The 24,660-nt window shown below is 38.9% G+C and overlaps 2 protein-coding genes across 2 annotated transcripts; one reads left to right on the top strand and one right to left on the bottom strand.

Annotated features, from left to right (window-relative positions):
• Positions 1-9,359: 9,359 nt before the first annotated feature.
• On the bottom strand, positions 9,360-11,373 carry LOC138326492 (uncharacterized). The gene is made up of 2 exons (XM_069272589.1): positions 10,222-11,373; positions 9,360-9,656 (listed from the first exon to the last, which is right to left on the bottom strand). Exons 1-2 carry the CDS (start codon positions 11,371-11,373, stop codon positions 9,360-9,362), a joined length of 1,449 nt encoding a protein of 482 aa, XP_069128690.1.
• Positions 11,374-21,564: 10,191 nt separating this feature from the next.
• Positions 21,565-22,179, top strand: LOC138326491 (transcription intermediary factor 1-beta-like). Its single transcript, XM_069272588.1, has one exon. The coding sequence runs from the start codon at positions 21,565-21,567 to the stop codon at positions 22,177-22,179; it is 615 nt and encodes a 204-aa protein (XP_069128689.1).
• The last annotated feature ends 2,481 nt before the right edge of the window (positions 22,180-24,660 follow it).

Here is a 24,660-nt window from a genome sequence, read left to right as displayed (position 1 = left end):
AAGTCGACATTTCAAACACGCTAATTAGCGCGTACAGAATCTCGTGTTGTCGCGGTAAAATGTCGACTTGTCGTGTTGTCGAGTTGTCGACTTGTCGTGTTGTCGCCTTGTCGTGTTGTCGACTTGTCGTGTTGTCGAGTTGTCGACTTGTCGCCTTCCTGTACACATGCGCACACAATGGATAACACTCGCCATATTGGATTGCTAATGGAAATAATTGTGTGCATGTGTTTGTACCTAGATGAAGAAATTTGATAGCAATTTCTTTACCGAGAGTTGTCAAAGTATTTTTCTCTGAACTATGAATTTCAATAATTTGTTTATTATATGATAATCGTGTAATAAAGGTCAGGTCACGCCGTCTGAGTAGTACGCAGTAATCGTCATCTGTTAATTTTAAGGTCACTTGAACCGCTAAGGCCTAATAGTTCGAAGGCCCGTTAATCCGAAAATTAGAAAATATTGCAATTTTATGGTGGCATATTTCTGCCATCGATTTGCCGACTTACGACTTAATAATGTCGACATCGTTAAGGCATTAAGTCGAAATCATATCGGAATATGTCGACATAAACAGAAGAATATGTCGACTTACCACATGTACATGCCCACATAATGAATCCAAGATATTTATGTAGACAGTCGGTAACTCGGCGATTAATGTGTTTATGCTCGGGTGTGACACCGACTTGTCAGTTATTGATGTCGACATCTAAACTAAAAGATGTCGACATCTGGTCTTGAAAGTGGAAATCAAAGGCCACCCTTTCATAGAGCACTGTGTAGATCGACGTTGATTTTGTTAATTCAAGTTTTTATTCATTTGATTTCAAAAAAAAATGTGATCCTTATGGTGGCATATTTCTGCCATCGAGTTAGTTTAGGTCGACTTAGGGTTACTCAACTTTGACCAGATAGTTATGTCGGCAAGTCGAGTTATAAGATGACTTTTTGATATAGTTACGTTGACCAGTCGAGTTATAACATGACTTGTTGAGATATATAAGTCCACATATTCATATTGGAAAGTCGAGTTACACTATCGCGACTGACTATCGTGGATCTCGTCGTAATAAGGTAAGTCAATTTTCCAGGATGTATGATGTAGTCGACTTGCCGACATAAATATCTAAACAAGTCATGATATAACTCGACAGGTCGACATAATTATCTCGGCAAAGTTACGTTACATAACTCGACCTAAAATAACACAATGGCAGATCCTGCACATCCCGGCCATGAAACTGTAGCCTGCGTGTACGTAGCTGTTAGCCCGAGCTAAGGAAGTGTACAACGAATTATTAATTATGGTGGCCCGTTAGTGCCATTTACTAATATCGTAATATCGCCCTGTTAACTTAGGTCGACAACGCGAGATCGCGACAACTCGACGGCGACAACGCGACAACTCGACAACTCGACGGCGACGCTCGACAACTCGACGGCGACAGAGCGATATTATCGCCGATATTATCGAGCGTCGCCGTCGAGTTGTCGCGTTGTCGAGCGTCGCGTAAATTCTGGACATGCGTATTGACACACAAACGTTCAGCTGATCTAGTTTCAAACTTCAAATTGAATGAGTTTCTTGATAAAATACATAGTGTAGAGAAATATATTTACAACATTCAACAAATGGATGTCATTGAAATTATTGTGATGGTCGCCTTTGATGCATTTTTTGGTCATAAATGCTACTTACGTCAATGTAAGTGTGTTTTGTGGTTTTTGTGGACAATCGTTATCATACTCCACAATACATCGACCTTTCGTACATAATTCATGCAATTTAGTCATAATTGTTACGTGGGTTAAGGGCTTCTATAGCACACACAATGCAGCAGCTAGACAACAACCATGTATATCGAACAGCCATGTTTTATTCAACAAGTTACTCAACACAAGCATATCAGTTATACAGTAAGTAGTGCTACTAGTACTTTACACAAGTAAGCGAACCTAACTGATAGATACGTTACATCCCCCTCCTTAAGCATATAGCATTAAGTATACTAAATTATTATCTTCTAGATAATCTTTACCATACCAAAGAATATGATATCTAAGAACACAATAGTATATTTATAAATCATAACTCCAAGTTATTAGAAATATACTTCAGCATATAAGTTTAAATTACCAGATAAATGTCTTTGTATTTTACTGTCTCTAGAACACAATTACAGTTCGTAAATTGTAGAATCACTTAAGCTTGAATGTTCATTTGTTTATCTGTAGCTGATTGAACACAAACTCAAAACTGAATAATTAGAAATAAATTTGTTTCACTGCACTAGATTGTCTGTTGTTTTTCTAACTTAGCATGAAGATGTTTGACTAGAAAACACGAATTATAAGTCTTTTAAACGCGAACACAAAACTTGAATATTTGAAACGCGAATGCACAGTCTGTCTATAAGAACATCACACATCTAGGCGGGTTAGTGCCTTCACAATTCTTCCAGATCTGGTCACTCTTAAGTGCTGGAATAGGAGGTGGTACCACTGGTGATGGTGCTGATGTCACATCCGGTTCCTTGGTGGTCACCACATGTGGTTCCATAGTATGCTCTTTAAACAAACTAGTCTTAGGATTGTCTGAAGCAGAGCGAGACGTAGTTACAGACTTACGCAAGAATTGTTCTGGTTCTGTAGTATGGTGTACTACCATATCATCCTGTGATAGTTCATACCTAGCAGTAGGTGGTGGTTCTCTAGTTTTACGTAAGTGTTTCCTGTTTCGTCTGTACTCTCGACCATCCTCCGTACGCACATTATATGAGCGAATATCACACTGATTCTCAACAACTGCCTTCTCCCATTGCTTATGATGTCCATGTGGCTTAATACGGACTGTGTCACCACATTTCAAAGATGGAAGTTCCTTTGAACCTCTGTCAAAGTAGTAAGCTTGTTTAGCCTTATTACGCACTAGCTGATCTCGTACGTTATGTGGAACTTGAGGCTCCAATAGCTGGGAGGCTGTAGGTAGCTGTGTTTTTGTTCTCCTGCTGAACAATCGTTGAACTGGAGAGCTGTTTGTACCTTCTGAAGGTGTGTTTCTCCAGTTTAATAAAGCCAAATATGGATCTCCTTCATCCGCGATGGTTTTAGTCATTATACGTTTTGCCGTATGGACTGCCTTCTCCACTTTTCCATTTGACTGAGGATAAAGCGGGGAGCTGGTGAGGTGCTCAAAACCATATTTCTCTGCGAACATGCTGAATTCAGCTGATCCAAATGGTTGTCCATTATCAGTCATGACAGAATCTGGTATGCCATGTCTTGCCAGGTGAGGTTTTAACTTTCCAATGACTTCTCTCGCAGTTTTATCATGAAGACGATCAACCTCAAAATAGTTGGAAAAATAGTCAACAGTGATAAGAAAATCTCGTTGATTAAGCGTGAAGATATCTATTCCTATCTTTTGCCATGGTCTGTTTGTGATTTCGTGACTAATCAAAGGTTCCTTTTGCTGAGAAGCTCCATGAGAATTACAAATATCACATTTGTTTACAAACTGTTCAATATCATTGTACATTCCTGGCCAGTACAAACATTCGCGTATCCGACGAATACAACCTTGGATACCGATATGGGAATGCGAGGTTTCAATGAGATCCATCCTCTCAGATTCAGGAACGACAACTCTATCGCCCTTGTAGATAAGCCCATTTTGAACAGTTAATTCATCTCGAAACGTGAAGTATGTATGCAAGTACTTTGGTACTTGGTCTCGCTGATCTGGCCATCCTCTCAGAATCACTGTCTTAAGTTCTCGTAGAACATCATCCTGTTCAGTGTAAGCTCTTAGCCGCTTGTACCTAGTTTCTGTGATAGGGAGGATCACATTCACATATTCCAATTGCTCCTCTGTTACTGATCTGGAATTTTCAATGTAAGCTCGACTAAGCGTGTCAGCCATGTACAGTTGCGTCCCAGGTGTATATACGACTTCAATATCAAACTTCTGAAGTCTTAGAAGCATACGTTGCAGACGTTTTGGAGCAGAGAGAAGATTCTTGCGACAAATTATCTCTAAAGGTTTGTGATCAGATTCTACAACAACTTTCCTACCATATGTATAGGTTTCAAACTTTTCCATTCCAAACACAACAGCTAATAGTTCTTTTTCTATTTGTGCATATCTTTCTTCTGTCTGTGTAAGTGCACGCGATGCATAGCATACAGGGTGTCCTTCCTGTAACAAACACGCTCCCAATCCAGTTTGTGAAGCATCACATTGCAAGACAGTGTCTTTAGTAGGGTCAAAATAGCTAAGTACAGGTGCGTTGGTTAGAAGATGTTTTACCTCCTCAAATGCCTGATCATGTTCCTCATTCCATATGAACTCTACATCCTGTTTGATGAGCTGACGTAGTGGTGTAGTAATACTCGACATCACTGCGAATTTCTGTACGAAATTGACCATACCTAACAGTCGTTTAACTTCAGATTTTGATGTAGGTGTTTTCATTTCAGTGATAGCTCTGGTTCGTTCCGGATTCAATTCCAATCCATTTCTCGTAATGTTATGTCCCATATATGTCACACTGGTCCTTCTCAACTTTAATTTCTCCTTGTTGAGTTTAATGTTCTTTTCACACATCTCTGTAGAAAATGCACGAAGGTTAGCCTCGTGATCCACCAAAGCTTCCTCATCTGTATCTCCAGATCCATATATCAAAATGTCATCATGTATAGCTTTAACACCTTTCAAGCCTTCTAAGCTCTCATCAATACGACGTTGAAACTCTTCCGGAGCAGGCGAGATTCCGAATGGCATTCGTTTCCATTTAAAACGCCCCCATGGTGTACCAAATGTTGTGAGTACGCTACTCTCCTCATCCAAAGACACGTGCCAAAATCCATTTTTAGCATCCGCTACAGTAAATATTTTTGCCTTACTTAGGTCTGGCAATACGTCATCAAGGGTTGGCATAGTGTAGTTATTTCTCTCTCAAAGCCTTATTCAGGGGTTTAGGATCTATACAAAGCCTGATCTTCCCAGATGGCTTGGTCACAACAACCATAGAAGAGATCCAGTCCGTTGGAGTTTTCACCGCTTCTATCACATCCTTACTAATAAGACGTTCCAACTCTTCCTTTACTTTAGGTTTCACAGAAATAGGAAGTTTCCTGACTGGTAACTTCACTGGAGTTACGGAATTATCTGTTTCCAAATGTAGTTTCCCTTCTAGTGAACCTTCTCCTTTGAAAACACCCATTTTCTCCATGTCTGTTAGAGTTATTTCCCTTGTTTCAACAATGTTTATTGTTTCAGTCTCAGCTGTTTTCTCCTGTATGTTTTCAGTTTGTACTCTGATCAAGTCCATTCTTTGAATGTCTGAAGATCCTAAGATAGGGTGTACATCTCCCTTTACAATGACAAACTCCACATCATAAGCCTGGTTTGTCCTAGGATTTTTCACTGTTAGAGTTCTCTTCCCTATAGGTTCTTATATACTATGTACAGTGTCGGTTTGGTTCTTATATACTATGTACAGTGTCGGTTTGGTTCTTATATACTATGTACAGTGTCGGTTTGGTTCTTATATACTATGTACAGTGTCGGTGTGGTTCTTATATACTATGTACAGTGTCGGTTTGGTTCTTATATACTATGTACAGTGTCGGTTTGGTTCTTATATACTATGTACAGTGTCGGTTTGGTTCTTATATACTATGTACAGTGTCGGTGTGGTTCTTATATACTATGTACAGTGTCGGTTTGGTTCTTATATACTATGTACAGTGTCGGTTTGGTTCTTATATACTATGTACAGTGTCGGTTTGGTTCTTATATACTATGTACAGTGTCGGTGTGGTTCTTATATACTATGTACAGTGTCGGTTTGGTTCTTATATACTATGTACAGTGTCGGTTTGGTTCTTATATACTATGTACAGTGTCGGTTTGGTTCTTATATACTATGTACAGTGTCGGTGTGGTTCTTATATACTATGTACAGTGTCGGTTTGGTTCTTATATACTATGTACAGTGTCGGTTTGGTTCTTATATACTATGTACAGTGTCGGTTTGGTTCTTATATACTATGTACAGTGTCGGTGTGGTTCTTATATACTATGTACAGTGTCGGTTTGGTTCTTATATACTATGTACAGTGTCGGTTTCTTATATACTGTGTCGTTTGGTTCTTATATACTATGTACAGTGTCGGTTTGGTTCTTATATACTATGTACAGTGTCGGTGTGGTTCTTATATACTATGTACAGTGTCGGTGTGGTTCTTATATACTATGTACAGTGTCGGTGTGGTTTTTATATACTATGTACAGTGTCGGTGTGGTTCTTATATACTATGTACAGTGTCGGTTTGGTTCTTATATACTATGTACAGTGTCGGTTTGGTTCTTATTTACTATGTCCAGTGTCGGTTTGGTCGGTTTGGTTCTTATATACTATGTACAGTGTCGGTTTGGTTCTTATATACTATGTACAGTGTCGGTTTGGTTCTTATATACTATGTACAGTGTCGGTTTGGTTCTTATATACTATGTACAGTGTCGGTTTGGTTCTTATATACTATGTACAGTGTCGGTGTGGTTCTTATATACTATGTACAGTGTCGGTGTGGTTCTTATATACTATGTACAGTGTCGGTGTGGTTCTTATATACTATGTACAGTGTCGGTGTGGTTCTTATATACTATGTACAGTACAGTCGGTGTGGTTCTTATATACTATGTACAGTGTCGGTGTGGTTCTTATATACTATGTACAGTGTCGGTGTGGTTCTTATATACTATGTACAGTGTCGGTGTGGTTCTTATATACTATGTACAGTGTCGGTGTGGTTCTTATATACTATGTACAGTGTCGGTGTGGTTCTTATATACTATGTACAGTGTCAGTGTGGTTCTTATATACTATGTACAGTGTCAGTGTGGTTCTTATATACTATGTACAGTGTCAGTGTGGTTCTTATATACTATGTACAGTGTCGGTGTGGTTCTTATATACTATGTACAGTGTCGGTGTGGTTCTTATATACTATGTACAGTGTCGGTGTGGTTCTTATATACTATGTACAGTGTCGGTTTGGTTCTTATATACTATGTACAGTGTCGGTGTGGTTCTTATATACTATGTACAGTGTCGGTGTGGTTCTTATATACTATGTGTTATGTTACATACGACTCGGAGACTGTTTACTCTAGCTCTACAAGTTTTAATCTGAATCAATCTACAGTATTGTTCTAGATACATTCACACGGTTCCCATCATCATAAACATGACACCAGGGTCATAGGGTAACACCTGGGTAGTTGATCTAGCAGGCGGTGCCTCGCTGGACCTAATTGGATAGATAACGAACCACACACTTAATATATTTATGTGTCACTCATTGATAACACTACATCTCCCCTTCTCAAGTCACTGAGAATTTAATCTGATTCATTAATATGTATTTAATGATCAGAAGTGTTTACAGAGTCAGTTTGTTTGGAGGTTTTGAGATTCTCCCCGATCTTGTGTGTGTCTTATCATATCCTCGCTCCTCATCCAATCCTATGACTGGATTTGATTCAGGCACGCGTACACATTCCTGTGGAGGGGCTGTCTCAGAAACATCTGGTTGTTCCTGCACTACAGGCTTTGGAGGGATATACTGTAAATTTCTCTTATTTCTCCTTAAATCGCCATCTCTCGTAGCGATTATATACGAACGCGGATTTCCGCTTTCCCTTTTCACATGTCCCGTAGTTTTGCTATCTTTTACCCAAACACGGTCATTTGGGTTATAATTTCTAAGCTCGCGTGCCCTATGTCTTCTGTCAAAATAGGACTTTTGTTTTTGTTTTCCGGCTTTTTCGAAGTTTCTGAGTTTCCGTTCGTTTGCAAGTTTTGGCTTTAGCGTTTTTGGAGCGACTGGTACTCGCGTTTGGAGTTTTCTACTCATTAATAATTCGGCCGGACTGAATCCGTTGTGTAGCGGAGTTGATCTGTATGTTAACAGAGCTATATACGGATCGCTTGCTTTCTTAAGCATCTTTTTCACAGTTTGCACAGCTCTTTCTGCCATCCCGTTACTTTGTGGATATCTAGGGCTACTTGTTGTATGGTGAAATCCATACTCTCTTGAAAACTGTCTGAATTTGGCAGAGGAGTACTGTGGACCGTTGTCCGATACTAACACTTCAGGTATCCCGTGTCTAGCAAAAATAGAACGGAGATGGTTAATGACAGTGTTTGAATCGGTTCCGTACAATTTTGCTATCTCTATATAGCGCGAGTAATAATCTACAACCAATAGATACGTTTGACCGTTTAAGTCAAACAAGTCTGTAGCAAGTCTTTGCCACGGACGTGCAGGATATTCCGTCGGAATCATTGGTTCGACCTGCTCATTTGTAATTTCAATACACCTTTGACATGATTTAACAACTTGTTCCAGTTGTTTGCTGAGTCCCATCCACCAAATGGATGATTTTGCTCGCTCTCTACATTTTACAATGCCTTGATGCCCATCGTGAATTTTATCAAGCATTTCTTTTTGTAAGTTTTCTGGAATTACTAACCTATTGTCTTTAAGCAATAAATCATGTTGTATTGTAAACTCGCCTCTGTGAGTCCAATACGGTTTCATAGTCTCATCTAGAGCAGATTTTTCTGGCCAGCCCTGCTTACAATAAGTCAGGAGTTTTTCACAAACTTTGTCATTCTTATATTCTGAATATATTTGTTCCAGACGACCTTTTGAAGCTGGAAAGCTTTCTATCACCTGGTCTACAAAGGCCATAACTTCCTCTTGAAGTTCAATATCGTGCTCTGAGGGTTTGTTTACCGGAGATCTCGATAGTGTGTCTGCGGTACAAAGGCTTTTACCCGCGACATGGCCTATTGAGAATTTAAATCTCATTAAGCGCATTTTGAATCTCTGAATTCTCGGCGGCAATTCTGATAGGTCTTTTGTGCCTAACAACGGTACCAACGGTTTGTGGTCGGTTTCAACCTCAAATTTCTTTCCAATGAGGTAGCAATGAAATTTTTCGCAAGCCCACGTTATGCCTAACGCTTCCTTTTCTATTTGAGCATACCGTTTTTCAGTTTCGGTCATCGATCGAGACGCGTATGCTACGGGTTTGAGTGCTTGCCCGTGTTTTTGTCGCAGCACAGCGCCTAGTCCAAATGATGAAGCATCAGCTGACAGTACTATGTCTTTATTTGGATCATAGTGAGCTAAAGTGGGTGAGCTTGTCAGTTCATGTTTTATTTCAGCTAAACATTTTTCCTGAGATGCACCCCATAGCCATGCTCTGTCTTTTTTTAACAGTGCTCTAAGAGGTTCTGTTTTGTTTGCCAAATTTGGTGAGAATTTGCTTAGCTGATTTATCATACCAAGCAACCTGCGCGCACATCAGACACATTTTCTGGTGTGTTCATTTTCACAATAGCCTCAGCCTTTTCAGGATCAACTCTACATCCATCAGCATCTATAATCTGACCGAGAAACTTAACTCTCGGTTTTGCGAACTCGCATTTCTTGTTTAACGTTATGCCCGTTTTTTCTAGCAGTTTCAAAACCTTTTCTAACCGCTTGTCATGCTCTTTTAGGGTTGGAGCATATATGAGTATGTCGTCCATATGACAAAGGACGCCCTCATGACCCTGTAGCATTTCTGACATTCTCTTTTGGAAAAATTCAGATGCTGAACTTATCCCAAAAGGTAGGCGATTGAAACTGAATCTGCCGAATGGTGTTATAAATGTTGTTAATGGACGTGATTCTGGTGCTAGCTTTATCTGCCAAAACCCTGAGTTTGCATCTAGTTTAGAAAAAATCTTGGCTCCTGACAATTGACCCAACGATTCTTCTACCGACGGTAACGGATGATTTTCGCGCTTGACTGAATCATTTAAATTTGGTCAAATCAACACAAATGCGTATCTCTCCATTTGGTTTTGGTACAACAACCATACCCGCGCACCATTCGGTTGGTTCGTCAACTTTTGAAATGACCCCTAGTTTTTCCATTCTTTCTAACTCATTTTTGACCTTTGTCATCAAGGGTATCGGTACCCTGCGCGGAACGGATAGAGAGTAAGGCTGAGCGTTACTGTCTAACTTAATTTTGTATTACCATTCTGTTTTGCCAAGACCAGTGAAAAGTTTGGGAAATTCCGCGCGGTATTTTGCGTCATCATTCGCGGATGGCGCGTTTTGTGATTTTTCGTGAACAATAGATATATTTACCTTTTCTATTATCCCGAGTGCCTGTATTGCTGGTCTGCCCAGAAGTGCCTGTGATAGTCCTTTGACTACGAAAATTTCCTCAACACTTATTTTATCCCTAGATTCTATTTCACAATGAAATTTGCCTAAAACACATAATTTTGAATTTCCTGGTCCATGTAAGTTTTTCGTGGACTTTGACAGTTTCACATTGTTCATCTTCTGGTGTTCTCTCTCCGATATGACTGTGACGTCAGCTCCTGTGTCAATTTTAAATGGAATGTCCACGTTTTTTATTTTAATGTTCGTGATCCATGGGTGACTCTTTTCTTTGTTCACTGCTCCTAGGAAATCCTGGTCTTCCTTTCTGCTATTGATGTTTCCCAGCGTTGATTTGGTCAAACAACATTTTGCAAAGTGTCCCGTTTTCTCACACTTAAAACATTTCGCATCCCGTGCTGGACATTTATCTCTGCCGTGAGATTTAAAACTGCCGCATCGTTTGCAACCCATTGTCCGCTTGGCTGGGAAATGTTGCTGTTTTGCGTAGGTCTGGTTCTTTGTTTTTGGTCGGGCATTCTTTTGTTTCACTCTGTTCACAGTATTTTCTGTGGTTTCCTGGCTGGTGTTCTCTGTCCCCCTTACAATGGCTTGTTGTCTTCTTACAGCTTCGCTTTGTCTTGCATAGATAACAGCCTTTTCTAGTGTTAGTTTTGCGTCTAACTGCATTTTTTCTGAGACTTTATGGTCCCGAACTCCGACAACAATACGGTCTCGTATCATTTCGTCATGCAGTGCACCAAAGTTGCAATGATCTGCGAGAACATGAAGGGCAGTGACGAAACTGTCTACTGTTTCTCCTTCCTCCTGTTTTCTGAGGTTAAACTTGGAGCGTTCAAATATGATATTTCTTTTGGGAATGAAATATTCGTTGAATTTCTCAACCACATTCTTCCATTTCTTTCTGTTGGCTTCCGTTAGGCTAAATGATGTGAAAATATCATCTGCCTCACTTCCCATTGAGTATATCAGAGTGCTGATTTGAATCGCCTCATCCTTCTCAGCTAATCCTGAAGCTTGGCGAAATCGCTCAAATCTCTGAAACCATTTTTCCCAGTTTTCAGGTTTCGAGAAGTCCAACTTGTCCGGATTAGTAAATTGGAAGGAAGCCATTGTGTCAATATAACTGCAACAGTTTTGCACGTTAGGTTTTCATTAGTGGTTTTTCTTAGTTCACCGCTGCCACCATGTTATGTTACATACGACTCGGAGACTGTTTACTCTAGCTCTACAAGTTTTAATCTGAATCAATCTACAGTATTGTTCTAGATACATTCACACGGTTCCCATCATCATAAACATGACACCAGGGTCATAGGGTAACACCTGGGTAGTTGATCTAGCAGGCGGTGCCTCGCTGGACCTAATTGGATAGATAACGAACCACACACTTAATATATTTATGTGTCACTCATTGATAACACTACATGCATGCTGTACAGTGTCGGTGTGGTTCTTATATACTATGTACAGTGTCGGTGTGGTTCTTATATACTATGTACAGTGTCGGTGTGGTTCTTATATACTATGTACAGTGTCGGTGTGGTTCTTATATACTATGTACAGTGTCGGTGTGGTTCTTATATACTATGTACAGTGTCGGTGTGGTTCTTATATACTATGTACAGTGTCGGTGTGGTTCTTATATACTATGTACAGTGTCGGTGTGGTTCTTATATACTATGTACAGTGTCGGTGTGGTTCTTATATACTATGTACAGTGTCGGTGTGGTTCTTAGATGCTGCATGTAAAATATAAAGGTGGTTCTTAATTATTACATATACAACATACAGGATATATAATGTCAGCGTGGTTATTAGATATTCCATTTACAATGTGAACGTTATTCTTAGATACAGGATACGTATCTGAATCTGGTTCTTCTGATTTGAATTAATGCTTTGGTCAAGATTTCTATATCCTGAAGTTTATCAGATTACAGGGGTCAATGTTCTTAAATAACGAATTAATGAAGGTGTCCAGGTTCTTAGTTATATAATACCAGGTTCTTAGAAGGTACCTACACCCTGAAGCACTAGAAAGGTCAAGGTGCTTGAATTCTACATTGATACATATTCTAATGTTCTTAGTTCCATATTAATACAGAGTCCAAGGTTCTTAGATCTCTATTAAAACATAGTCCAAGGTTCTTAGATCCTTTTTAATACAGAGACCAAGGTTCTTAGATCCCTATCAATACACAGTCCAAGATTCTTAGATCCTACACAGTCTAAGGTTCTTGGATCCATATTAAAACAGAGTCCTAGGTTCTTAGATCCTTATTAATACAGAGTCCAAGGTTCTTAAATCCATATTAATACAGAGTCCTTGGTTCTTAGATCCATATTAAAACAGAGTCCAAGGTTCTTAGATCCATATTAATACAGAGTCCTAGGTTCTTAAATCCATATTAAAACAGAGTCCTAGGTTCTTAGATCCCAATCAATACACAGTCCTAGGATCTTAGATCAATAATAATACATGGCCCAAGGATCTTAGATCCATATCAATACAGAGTCCTAGGATCTTAGATCACTATTTATACACAGTCCAAGATTCTTAGATCCTACACAGTCTAAGGTTCTTGGATCCATATTAAAACAGAGTCCTAGGTTCTTAGATCCTTATTAATACAGAGTCCAAGGTTCTTAAATCCATATTAATACAGAGTCCTTGGTTCTTAGATCCATATTAAAACAGAGTCCAAGGTTCTTAGATCCATATTAATACAGAGTCCTAGGTTCTTAAATCCATATTAAAACAGAGTCCTAGGTTCTTAGATCCCAATCAATACACAGTCCTAGGATCTTAGATCAATAATAATACATGGCCCAAGGATCTTAGATCCATATCAATACAGAGTCCTAGGATCTTAGATCACTATTTATACACAGTCCAAGGTTCTTAGATCCATATTAATACAGAGTCCTAGGTTCTTCGATCCCTATTAACGCACAGTTCAAGGTTCTTAGATCCATATTAATACAGAGTCCAAGGTTCTTAGATCCGTGGTTCTTAAATAAATTCCGGATTAACACAGAAGCCAAGGCTCTTACAACGTAGGCCATGAATTGGAAAAGCTTATAGATTCTACTTGAGGTTTTAGCATAAATAAATTATAATGTGGTACAGGTTTTAAGCTTTCCGGTCAACTACTTGAAAAAGTCGTATTTTAAATCTGGATACTGAATCCAAGGATATTTAGCAAATCAAAAGAAAGAGAGACAGTGAAACATAAATAAAAAAGACAGACAAAAAAAGTTCTATATGCATTTCAAAAGTAGTTAACGCTATATTCCAATTTGTTTAGTTAGAATATTATGACTAAATTGCGTGAAATAAGTACAAAAAGTCGATGTATTGCGGAGTAAGATAACGATTTTCCGTAAAAACCACAAACCACACTTACATTGACATAAGAAGCATTAATTACCACAAAATGCATCAAAGGCGACCATCACAATAATTTCAATGATATCCATTTCTTGAATGTTTTAAATATATTTCTCTACACTATTTATTTTATAAAGAAACTCATTCAATTTGAAGTTTGAAACTAGATCAGCTGAACGTTTGTGTGTTAATACGCATGTCCAAAATTTACGCGACGCTCGACAACGCGACAACTCGACGGCAACGCTCGATAATATCGGCGATAATATCGCTCTGTCGCCGTCGAGTTGTCGAGCGTCGCCGTCGAGTTGTCGAGCGTCGCCGTCGAGTTGTCGCGTTGTCGCCGTCGAGTTGTCGCGATCTCGCGTTGTCGACCTTAAATTGACAGGGCGATATTGCGATATTAGTAAATGGCACTAACGGGCCACCATAATTATCGTGATATATACAGCGTAGCTCCTTTCGTTTCAAAGCTGTGTGTGTGTTTTGTTGATTTGCATTCGTACCAAGTCCATGTAGTACATACCGTACTATACTATATTAAAAGAATGAATGAAAATAAAAATAAAAAAATAAAATAAAAAAAGATTTTTTTATGTTGTATTTTCTTGTGAATCCCGAAAAAAACCAGTTACGTAATTTAAAAGCCATAAAGGTCACAGTACAGGTACACAATACACGCTGGGAAACCAGATTTACTTGTTAGCTTGGCTTTACATCCCTCGATCAGAGATTTAAATGTAAATCTTATATAAAGGCACAACGAATTTTTGTTACGGTCTTAATGTTCAGATTCAAACTTTGGGCTGAAAATCCTTCAGGGACGCGGTTTTAAACTCCCAACTCGCGATACATCTGCATCTATTTTTCGTAGTAAAAACATGCGTTCTTTGTAGTCAAACGTAGTAAAAAAAAGTCACGTGCTTATACCTCATTCATGCCATTGGCCGGAATATACAATTGTATTATGGGTAACTAGTGATCACGTGATTTTGTGTTTACTTCCAAATATGGTGATAGTTTGCTTGCCATTTCTTCGGAGAAATTGATTTATTTGAAAATATTTAGACTCCAAAATATTATTAATATTGCATGTTTATCATTTGACTTGCACATATGCACTGTTTTACTATAAATAATGAACTGAAATGAGTTGTGAAACTGCCATTTTCACGTTTTGTAAATAAATGATATAATACGAATTGACCAATTCAATAGGTCTAACCGTCTAATCGAAAATCAGCGAAGATCGGCTACTCCCGGCTAAATTCGTAGAATTCTAAATTTATATTTATATATATTATTACCAGCTTTTGGGCTCAGAACATATACATATAACACAGAGAAAATAAGGCCAAAGTATGTATAAATACCAGGTCAGAGAAATCACTCTATTTGGAAGTAAACACACACTCATGTGATCACTAGTTACCCACTAATACAATTCCATATTTATTTCGGCCAATGGCATGAATGAGGTATAATCACGTGACTTGTTTTACTACGTTTTCCTACAAAGAACGCGTGTTTTGTACAATTATGGGGAAAATCCTCCGCGGATCGTGGTTTCATTTCCACCATTTGAAATTGTTAGCAATACTATGGTGGCATATTTCTGCCATCGAGTTGCCGACTTACGACTTAATGATGTCGACATAATTAAGGCATTAAGCCGACATCATATCGGAAGATGTCGACATAAACAGAAAAATATGTCGACTTACCACATGTTACATGCCCACATAATGATTCCAAGATAATTATGTGGAAAGCCATTTACTCCGCGATTAATCGGGTTATGCTCGGGTGTGACACCGACTTGTCAGGTATTGATGTCGACATTTAAACTAAAAGATGTCTACATCTGGTCTTGAAAGTGGAAATCAAAAGCCATCCATAAAATATGCAGAAAGGCACCATACAGCAGAGATCGACGTTGATTTTGTTAATACAGGTTTTTATTTATTTGATTTCAAAATTAAAAATTGTGATCCTGCACATCCCTGCCATGCAGCTGTAGCCTGCGTGTAAGTAGCTGTTAGTCCGAGCTGAGGAAGTTAAAGTGCATTTCTATGGTGGCATATTTCTGCCATCGAGTTAGTTTAGGTCGACTTAGGGTAACTCAACTTTGACCAGATAGTTATGTCGGCAAGTCGAGTTATTACATGACCTATTGAGATATTTATGTCGGTAAGTTGACTTTTAACACGACAAATCCACATATTTACATTGGAAAGTCGAGTTACACTATCGCGACTGACTATCGTGGATCTCGTCGTAATAAAGTAAGTCAATTTTCCAGGATGTAAGTCGACTTTCCGTGATGTAAGTTGACTTGCCGACATAAATATCTCAACAAGTCATGAAATAACTCGACAGGACGACATAATTATCTCGGCAAAGTTACGTTACATAACTCGACCTAAAATAACACCATGGCAGAAATATGCCACCATACAATACTATCATATCATAGTTTATTTTCCATATTATTTCCAAACAAATAGTTATAAGCTTCCGCATAGCCCACTTAGCTTTTTGGGAATCTAATACATACATGTATGTACACATATACTAAGAAACACGGGCTTATGTGCTTACATGGCAGGTCTCAAGGCCCTCTACCAATATTGTGAATTTCATGGCCCTGGGGTCTCGGAATTTTCCCCAGGGGATAGGGTCTTTACCATAGTTTATATAGGAGACATATCTATTTTTTTGTTTAAAAGCAAAACATTATTCATAACTGTGCATATTCTCAACTCTCATTCATTTGTAAAAAATTCAAATTTTAACAAACTTCTTCTCCACAACACGGTTTTTCTCATTTTACAGCAAGTACAAAAACAACAACAATCAAATTACAATCATGAATATTTTGTATTGATATTATTTTTTTTGCAAATTTTCAGCAAAACAAACATGTTTCAAATTAAATTAATACACATATTTGATTAATATATTTGATCTGCATTCATTATTGAATTTAAAAAAAAAAAAATTAAAAAACTTTATAACATAGCAAAGGTACATGGTTTGTCATTTTAATCAAGGGAGATAAATCCGATTTGAAGGATTTTCCACAAAGTGGAAAAGTTAAAGCCGCATAATCCGTATCTTTCAGGGTCCGTAAATCAACAAAAGAAAAGTAGGGTACATATACATGTATTATAAAAAGTTATCAACTTTCCCCTAATTACACACCCAAAAAGTCCCGAGTTCAAAAGAAATTAATGATTAAAAATTCGATATCCAGAGTGTTTGAATAATTCACTTTCCATGCATTATTCAACCAAAATTTAGACTGGTACATTTCCTGGTCAACATCAATTATAATTTCAACACAAATTTATTAGATGATGTTTCAAGTAATTTTCGAGTATATCTACATGAACTTTGGCATCTGCCATGACACAACATGTAATCTTCAATTTATCAATGTTTCACAATCAAAGTCTACTCTAAGCCTTCTGTTTCAAATGGTGGAAATGAAACCACGATCCACGGGGGATTTTCCCAATAATGGCACAAAACACGCGTTCTTTGTAGTCAAACGTAGTAAAACAAGTCACGTGATTATACCTCATTCATGCCATTGGCCGAAATAAATATGGAATTGTATTAGTGGGTAACTAGTGGTCACATGAGTGTGTGTTTACTTCCAAATAGAGTGATTTCTCTGACCTGGTATTTATACATAATTAGGCCTTTTGAAGAATATCTTATTTTCTCTGTGTTATATGTACATGTATATGTTCTGAAACATAAAGCAGGTAATAATATAAATAAATATAAATTTAGAATTCTACGAATTTAGCCGGGAGTAGCCGATCTTCGCTGATCCTAGATTAGACGGTTAGACCTATTGAATTGGTCAATTCGCATTATATCATTTATTTACAAAACGTGAAAATGACAGTTTTATAACTCATTTCAGATCATTATTTATAGTAAAATAATACATATGTGCAAGTCAAAATGATATGCATGCAATATTAATAACATTTTGGAGTCTAAATATTTTCAAATAAATCAATTTCTCCGAAGAAATGGCAAGCAAACTATCACCATATTTGGAAGTAAACACACAATCACGTGATCACTAGTTACCCATAATACAATTGTATATTCCGGCCAATGGCATGAATGAGGTATAAGCACGTGACATTTTTTACTACGTTTTTACTACAAAAAATAGATGCAGATATATCCCGAGTTTGGAGCTAAAACCGCGTCCCGCGGGAGGATTTTTAGCCCAAAGGTTGAATCTGGCCATTAAGACCGTAACAAAAATTCGTTGTGCCTTTATATAAGTGTATCGAGGGATGTAAATATTGGACAGGGCAAGCTAACAAGTAAAGCTGGTTTCCAAATGGGTATTGCGTATCTGTACTGTGACCTTTTTGGCTTTTAAATTACGTAACTGGTATTTTTCGTGATTCAAAAAAATGAAATCTTGAAAAAATAATTGTAATGTAGTATAGTACGGTATGTACCACATGGACTTAATACGAATGCTAATCCACAAAGCACACACACAGCTTTTAAACTTTTTTGTTTGTTTGTTTGATTAATTAACGTCCTATTAACAGCTATGGTCATGTAAGGACGGCCTCCCATGTAAGCGGTGTGTTGCATGTATGTTGTGCGAGGTGCATGTTTTGGGAGACTGCGGTATATTCGTGTTATGTCTTCTTGTATAGTGGAACTGTTGCCCTTTTTATAGTGCTATATCACTGAAGCATGCCGTCGAAGACACCAAGCAACACACCCCACCCGGTCACATTATACTGACAACGGGCAAACCAGTCGTCCCACTCCCGTTATGCTGAGCGCTAAGCAGGAGCAGAAACTACCACTTTTATAGACTTTGGTGTGTCTCGGCCAGGGGACAGAACCCAGAGCCTTCCTCACAGGGGCGAGCGCTCAACCAAAGGCCAAAAGTGAGGTGGTGTCAAGGGAGACTATAGGAAGAACAAAGTAATTTAGGGAGAAAGAAGGAAGAACAAAGTAATTTAGGGAGAAAGAAAAGATAAGATCCTAAATTTAGTCGCCTTTTACGATCATGCAATAGGGGCAGCAGGTACAATTCTTACGCCCTACCTGCAGGGAAGAGCTTTTAAACGAATTTTCAACCCACGGTTATATATATTAATAAATGATTATGGCCAAGAGGATGGTAATTCGTTGTACAAAGCAGAGTCCTTTTGCACTCTAACTTCCTCAGCTCGGACTAACAGCTACAATGTGTACGTACACGCAGGCTACAGCTGCATCATCCTCGATACTCCAGGGGTTCCGATCACTTATGATCTCTACACCCCTGGACTATCTCATCGTAAAACTGGAGGCAACAGAACAGAACAGGTAATTTAGTCCTTTGATGTACATCAAAAGAACCATATAACGGTACACTGTGGTTGACTATGTGGCTTTGAAGTTGGGCGTCGCTCTCTCTGTAGTCTTCAAAGGAAATCTTTGCTGGTCTGTGATTGGTCAAATATTTTCAGCTGAGCTGCCTTCAATTTCACTATGAGATAGTCCAGGGGTGTAGAGATCGTAAGTGATCGGAACCTCTGGAGTATCGAGGATGCAGCTGCATGGCCGGGATATGCAGGATCACAATTTTTAATTTTGTAATTAAATATATAAAAACTTTTCTGAATTAACAAAATCAACGTCAAACTCTGCTGTATGGCGCCTTGCTGCATATTCACAGTGCCCTATGAAAGGATGGCCTTTGAATTCCACTTTCATGACCAGATGTCGACATCAATTACTGACAAGTCGGTGTCACACCCGAGCATAAACACGATTAATCGCCGAGTTACCGACTTTCTACATAATTATCTTGGAATCATTATGTGGGCAGGTTCATGTGGTAAGTCGACATATTCTTCTGTTTATGTCGACATCTTCCGATATGATGTCGACTTAATGCCTTAATTATGTCGACATCATTAAGTCGTAAGTCGGCAACTCGATGGCAGAAATATGCCACCAATATGGTCTATGGTACAAGCACTGACTTCAGTTTTCTATATTCAAAGATAGTGGCTATTTCATATGATTTGCGCATGAGTAACAGGAAGGCGACAAGTCGACAACTCGACAACACGACAAGTCGACAACACGACAACTCGACAACACGACAAGTCGACATTTTACCGCGACAACACGAGATTCTGTACGCGCTAATTAGCGTGTTTGAAATGTCGACTTGTCGTGTTGTCGACTTGTCGTCTTGTCGTCTTGTCGACTTGTCGCGGTTCGAAAACGCGACAAGTCGACATTTTAACTGTTAAATCTCGGGTTGTCGCAGTTTGAGACCGCGACAACTCGACAAGGCGACAACACGACAAGGCGACAACACAACAACACGAGATGGCCGTAATCAGCCACCATAATCTTGGCAGGTGGACTTCCGCGGCGTGAAATTGCGCATAGAATGGGATGTTCGCCTTCTACTATTGTGAGACTTCATCAGCGGTACGTTCAAACGGGTTCTCTGAATGATAGATCGCGCCCTGGGAGGCAACGAGTGACGTCGGATCGACAGGACCGTTACATCCGGGTCACCCATCTCCGTGACCGCTTCCAAACTGCCTCCCAAACGGCCAGAACAACGATAGGTATTTGGAAGACGAATTTCGGTTTCTACTGTCCGCCGACGTTTGCGAAGCGCCGGTTTGAAAGCCTGTAGACCCTTCCGTGGGAATATCATCCCGACGTCGACATTCTACAGCAAGAGAATGCTTGTGCGCACACAGCAAGGTTGACCACAGACTTCCTTAATCAACAGAACATTCAAACAATGCCCTGGCCTCCGTTCGATTGAACATTTGTGGGACCAGTTAGGTCAAGCTGTGAAACGACGTCAGCCACAACCGCAAAGTCGACGTGAACTTGAAATTGCCCTTCAGGAGGAGTGAAGGAACATTCAGCCAGTTAGAATTCAGCGTCTGGTTCGGACCATGCCACGTAGGTGTCGTGCTTGTGTTTGATTTAAACATATTTTATTGTGTAATTTTATATACAATTTACAAGATTTTAGACAAGTTTTCCAACTGATATGAAGCCCTCTCCCTACAGAATTATAATTAATTATATAACAAAGAATAAAAAAATGGCAAAAATATACCTATTTACAAGATTTTAGAGAGAGAGAGAGAGAGAGAGAGAGAGAAGAAGAGAGAGAGAGAGAGAGAGAGAGAGAGAGAGAGAGAGAGAGAGAGAGTTTATCTAATAAATGTATATAATTACTTAATTTATTGAAATGTATGTATTTTTGATCACTCCCGATGCTGACGACCGAAGTTGTACTGATCGCTGTTCTTGTCTCGCTGCTTTACTTAAAGTTCATCACATCCCGTGTCTTGGTATCTTTCTCCTGTCAATCTGTTGCTAACACTCTTGAAAGTGTGAAAATGAATTTGGGGAGTAGCGTTGAAACGTTTGTCTCATCCCCATTCACGGGTAATCTTTGACTAACTCACTGGTATGTAATAAAATAAAGATTTTTTTCTGTAAAAATTGTGTTACCATTAAATTTTGCATATTATAACAGTGTTGCGTTTTCATCGGCGCTCAGTATATATCTATAGCGTCGTTATATGGTTGGAATTCTAAATTAAACAAATCGTGAGGTCTATTGTAAAAGTCTTTGTGATAATTACTAAAAAAGAGATGAGCGATACAGGCCCTCTGGGCCACTTGTTAGATAATTAAAAACTGGGTCACAGCATACGCACATATGTAATTACAAAGTTACAAACAGACAACATTACAGTAAAGGAAACCTCTCGTTTCGATGACATTTACAAGTAAGAAAAACTTCCCGTTTCCATCACAGTTGGACGTTACATGTACATGTATATTCATTTAACACCTTTGTTGGAGAAACTAAACATATGGCCAGTTCTAAATCCATACGTTGTGCCCAGGAACCAGTTACTTACATGTGTTTGTGTAACAGTGAAGACAATGTAAACTGGTATTGTAATAACTGTCAAGAGGCGCTGTGTGATCGTTGTAAGGACTTTCATTCACGTGGAAAGAAAACTAAAAACGACGACATCGTCCAGATATGGAAAGCTGACCGTCAAGCCGACAAGCCTGTACCAGAGGTATGTAAAGTACACCCCGGTAAACTCCGTGATCTTTTCTGTACTGACTGTGAAGAAGTGCTTTGTTCCGTATGTGTCTCCGCAAAATACAAACAGCACAACTGGAAACATTTAGAACAATTTGTGTCAACATTGAAGGGACATTTAAATGAAAACATGACGGGAATAGTCAAAAGAGTTGAACTTTTCAAGACCAAGATGTCAAATCTGGAGCGTGAACACAAAATATCAACCAACAACATTGAAATAACTCGGAATGAAGTGAACTCTCAGAGGAAAAAGTTGATAGCTGAAGTGAATAATGTTGCCGATGCCGTGCTTGAAAAAGTTGTCGGCCTTGGAGAGAGAACAGTCGGCGACATACAAAGAAGATTGTCAACGATGTCGGACCAAGGTTAGGGAGCTGACACGTCTTCAGGAAAAAGCAGAAATGTCGAATACAAGTAGCTCAGTGAATTAATGCTTAAAACAAAAAAGTCGGTGAGGACAATACTTCCCCAGTATGACGTTAATGTGAAGACTGATTAAATTATTTATAAATAAACTGATTGTAGATTTACCCGAGTGACACGCTTTGTGGATAACTGGAATGTAACTACGTAATATAACAAATCATTTGGGCAAACACATTTTTTTATGTTACTTAGAGGCCTACTACCTTTTCCGAAACAAACATCTAAAGATCCTTAAAAAAGAACACAAGAAAAAATATATTGATGTCCTCAAAAGTGGTTATAACACCAAACAAATGCAAAATTTCATGCGAAATCTATTTTAACAATGAAGATTCATTTCGCTGATTTATTTATTTTAATTAAAATAATTAAGGACCGATGTGAGCTTATGGGATACCGCGGCGTCCGGCGTCCGTCAACATTTCGACTTCTCCATAACCGCTGGTCGAAATTCAACAAAATTTGACTGGTAGCAACATCCTTATGGGTTTCCGACTGAAAAATGTACAATTGATGGGGCTGACCCGCCAGGGGCCTGAGGGGTGGGCCAAAAGGGGTCAATTTGGATATTTCTATATAAACGACTTCTTCTCTGAAACTAAGCATGGGGAAGCACACACAATGCAATGATAGCATCCTTATAGCGTGAGGATTCAAAATTGTACAAATAATGGGGCTGACCCCCTGGGGGCGGGACCAAAGGGGTCAATTTGGCTATTTAAGGAAAAGATGTTTATTTTGTTGAGGTTATGAGGGTATAATGATAATGGAGCACGTGTAAATTATGTAACCCCGGCAAAATAAACATCTATTCCTTATATTTACAGTTTTTCAAGTAAATGAATATTATTCATTCCCGCGGCAGTTGCATAATTTTTTTTTTAAAATACCCATATTTTTTTCTCTCCCGTCACCGTCAACGAATTCGATTGAACAGCTGATTTGAATCGAGTCATTCATATGTTCCCGCCACAAGTGGGGTCATGACCCCACGTTGCTACGTCATCGACTATTCACGTAACAATAGAATCGCCGCGCGTGTTGTGCTAACATTATACACTGATATGATAATACTAGAAAGCATGGTTATTGGGTCAATGTCAGTGCAAACTGTAAATATTTCCATATAAACGACTTCTTCTCTGAAACTAAGCATGGGATAGCACCCATAATGCATTGGTAGCATCCTTATAGGTAGGTATTCAAAATTGTACAAACAATGGGGCTGACTCCTTGGAAGCCTGAGGGGCGGGGTCAAAAGTGGTCAATTTGGCTATTTCCATATAAACGACTTCTTCTCTGAAACCAAGCATGGGATAGCACCCATAATGCAATGGTAACATCCTTATAGCGTAGGGATGACTATTGGCACAAAACATGGTCATAGTATACAGTAGTAGTGAAATTAGATTAAGGCAATACAAAAGACTCCTTATTTGAAGCTGCAAGTTTCCAAATTATTTGATGATTTTGACCTTTGAATTACATAAAGGTCATTCACTTGGCAGCCCATCATCTCAGCATGTTTCAGGTCTCTAGGCCTCTTAGATATCCACAAGAAGTCGTTTAAAAGATTTTAGCCTATTTGATCCCTGTGACCTTGAAGGAAGGTCAAGGTTATTCATTTGATCAAATTTGGCAGTCCTTCAACCCAGCATGCTGCAGGTCCCATATCACCTCTCTAGGCCTCTTTGTCATTCAAAAGAAGTTTTAGCCTACTTGACATCTGTGACCTTGAATGGCAGTTAAGTTCATTCATTTGAACAAACTTGGCAGTCCTTCATCCCAGCATGTCACAGGCCCAATATCGGTACCCTGGGTCTTTTGGTTATTGAGAAGAAGTCGTTTGAACGAAAAGTTTACGTACGGCGCATGGCGGACGACGCACGACGACGGACGAAGCATGATGACTATATGTCATCCTGACCTTTCGGGTCAGATGACCTGAAAATTGAAAATCGTTTCGGAAAGGTAGTGGTTCTTAAAAGCGTTATGGAAAATCTAGAAGGAAATTTACTTCGAATAACACAGGGTGTCCGAGTTACATGAGCTCGGGTTATGGTAATTTGTATAATTTGCTCACCATGCACAGTAGCTTGTAACGTTTTGTGGTTATATCAATAAATACATTGTAACGTGTACCTGTACAAACCGGAAACGTGTTCATACCGATTAAATTATGTGGTCCCGGCATATTTATTAATAAATCATAGCACCTAAAACCTGTATAATCCAGAGCCTGTCTACTCTGAAAACCGGACTTATCTTAGTAAATTTATTCTACTTTTCTTTGCAAAATTAACTTGTGCAAGCCGGCGACAATGTTTTCACAACACGGAACAATCAAAACAAGCACTATCCATTCACGCATATGATTCAAAACTACCGCACGATCATGAGATGCCTACGGGAGTTTTACCGGTAC

This window comes from Argopecten irradians, chromosome 6 (genome assembly GCF_041381155.1).
Source record: "Argopecten irradians isolate NY chromosome 6, Ai_NY, whole genome shotgun sequence".
Classification (NCBI taxonomy): domain Eukaryota; kingdom Metazoa; phylum Mollusca; class Bivalvia; order Pectinida; family Pectinidae; genus Argopecten; species Argopecten irradians.
The sequence above is the reverse complement of the archived record's forward strand: the minus strand, read 5'-3'. Positions and strand labels throughout refer to the sequence as shown.

Coding starts and splice junctions, on each gene's coding strand:
- LOC138326492 (XM_069272589.1), bottom strand. CDS start 11,373: ATGGCTTCCTTCCAATTTACTAATCCGGACAAGTTGGACTTCTCGAAA. Junction 9,657..10,221: donor CACTCGGGATAATAGAAAAG/GTAAATATATCT, acceptor TTTTTCCAAAAG/AGAATGTCAGAAATGCTACA.
- LOC138326491 (XM_069272588.1), top strand. CDS start 21,565: ATGGCCAGTTCTAAATCCATACGTTGTGCCCAGGAACCAGTTACTTAC.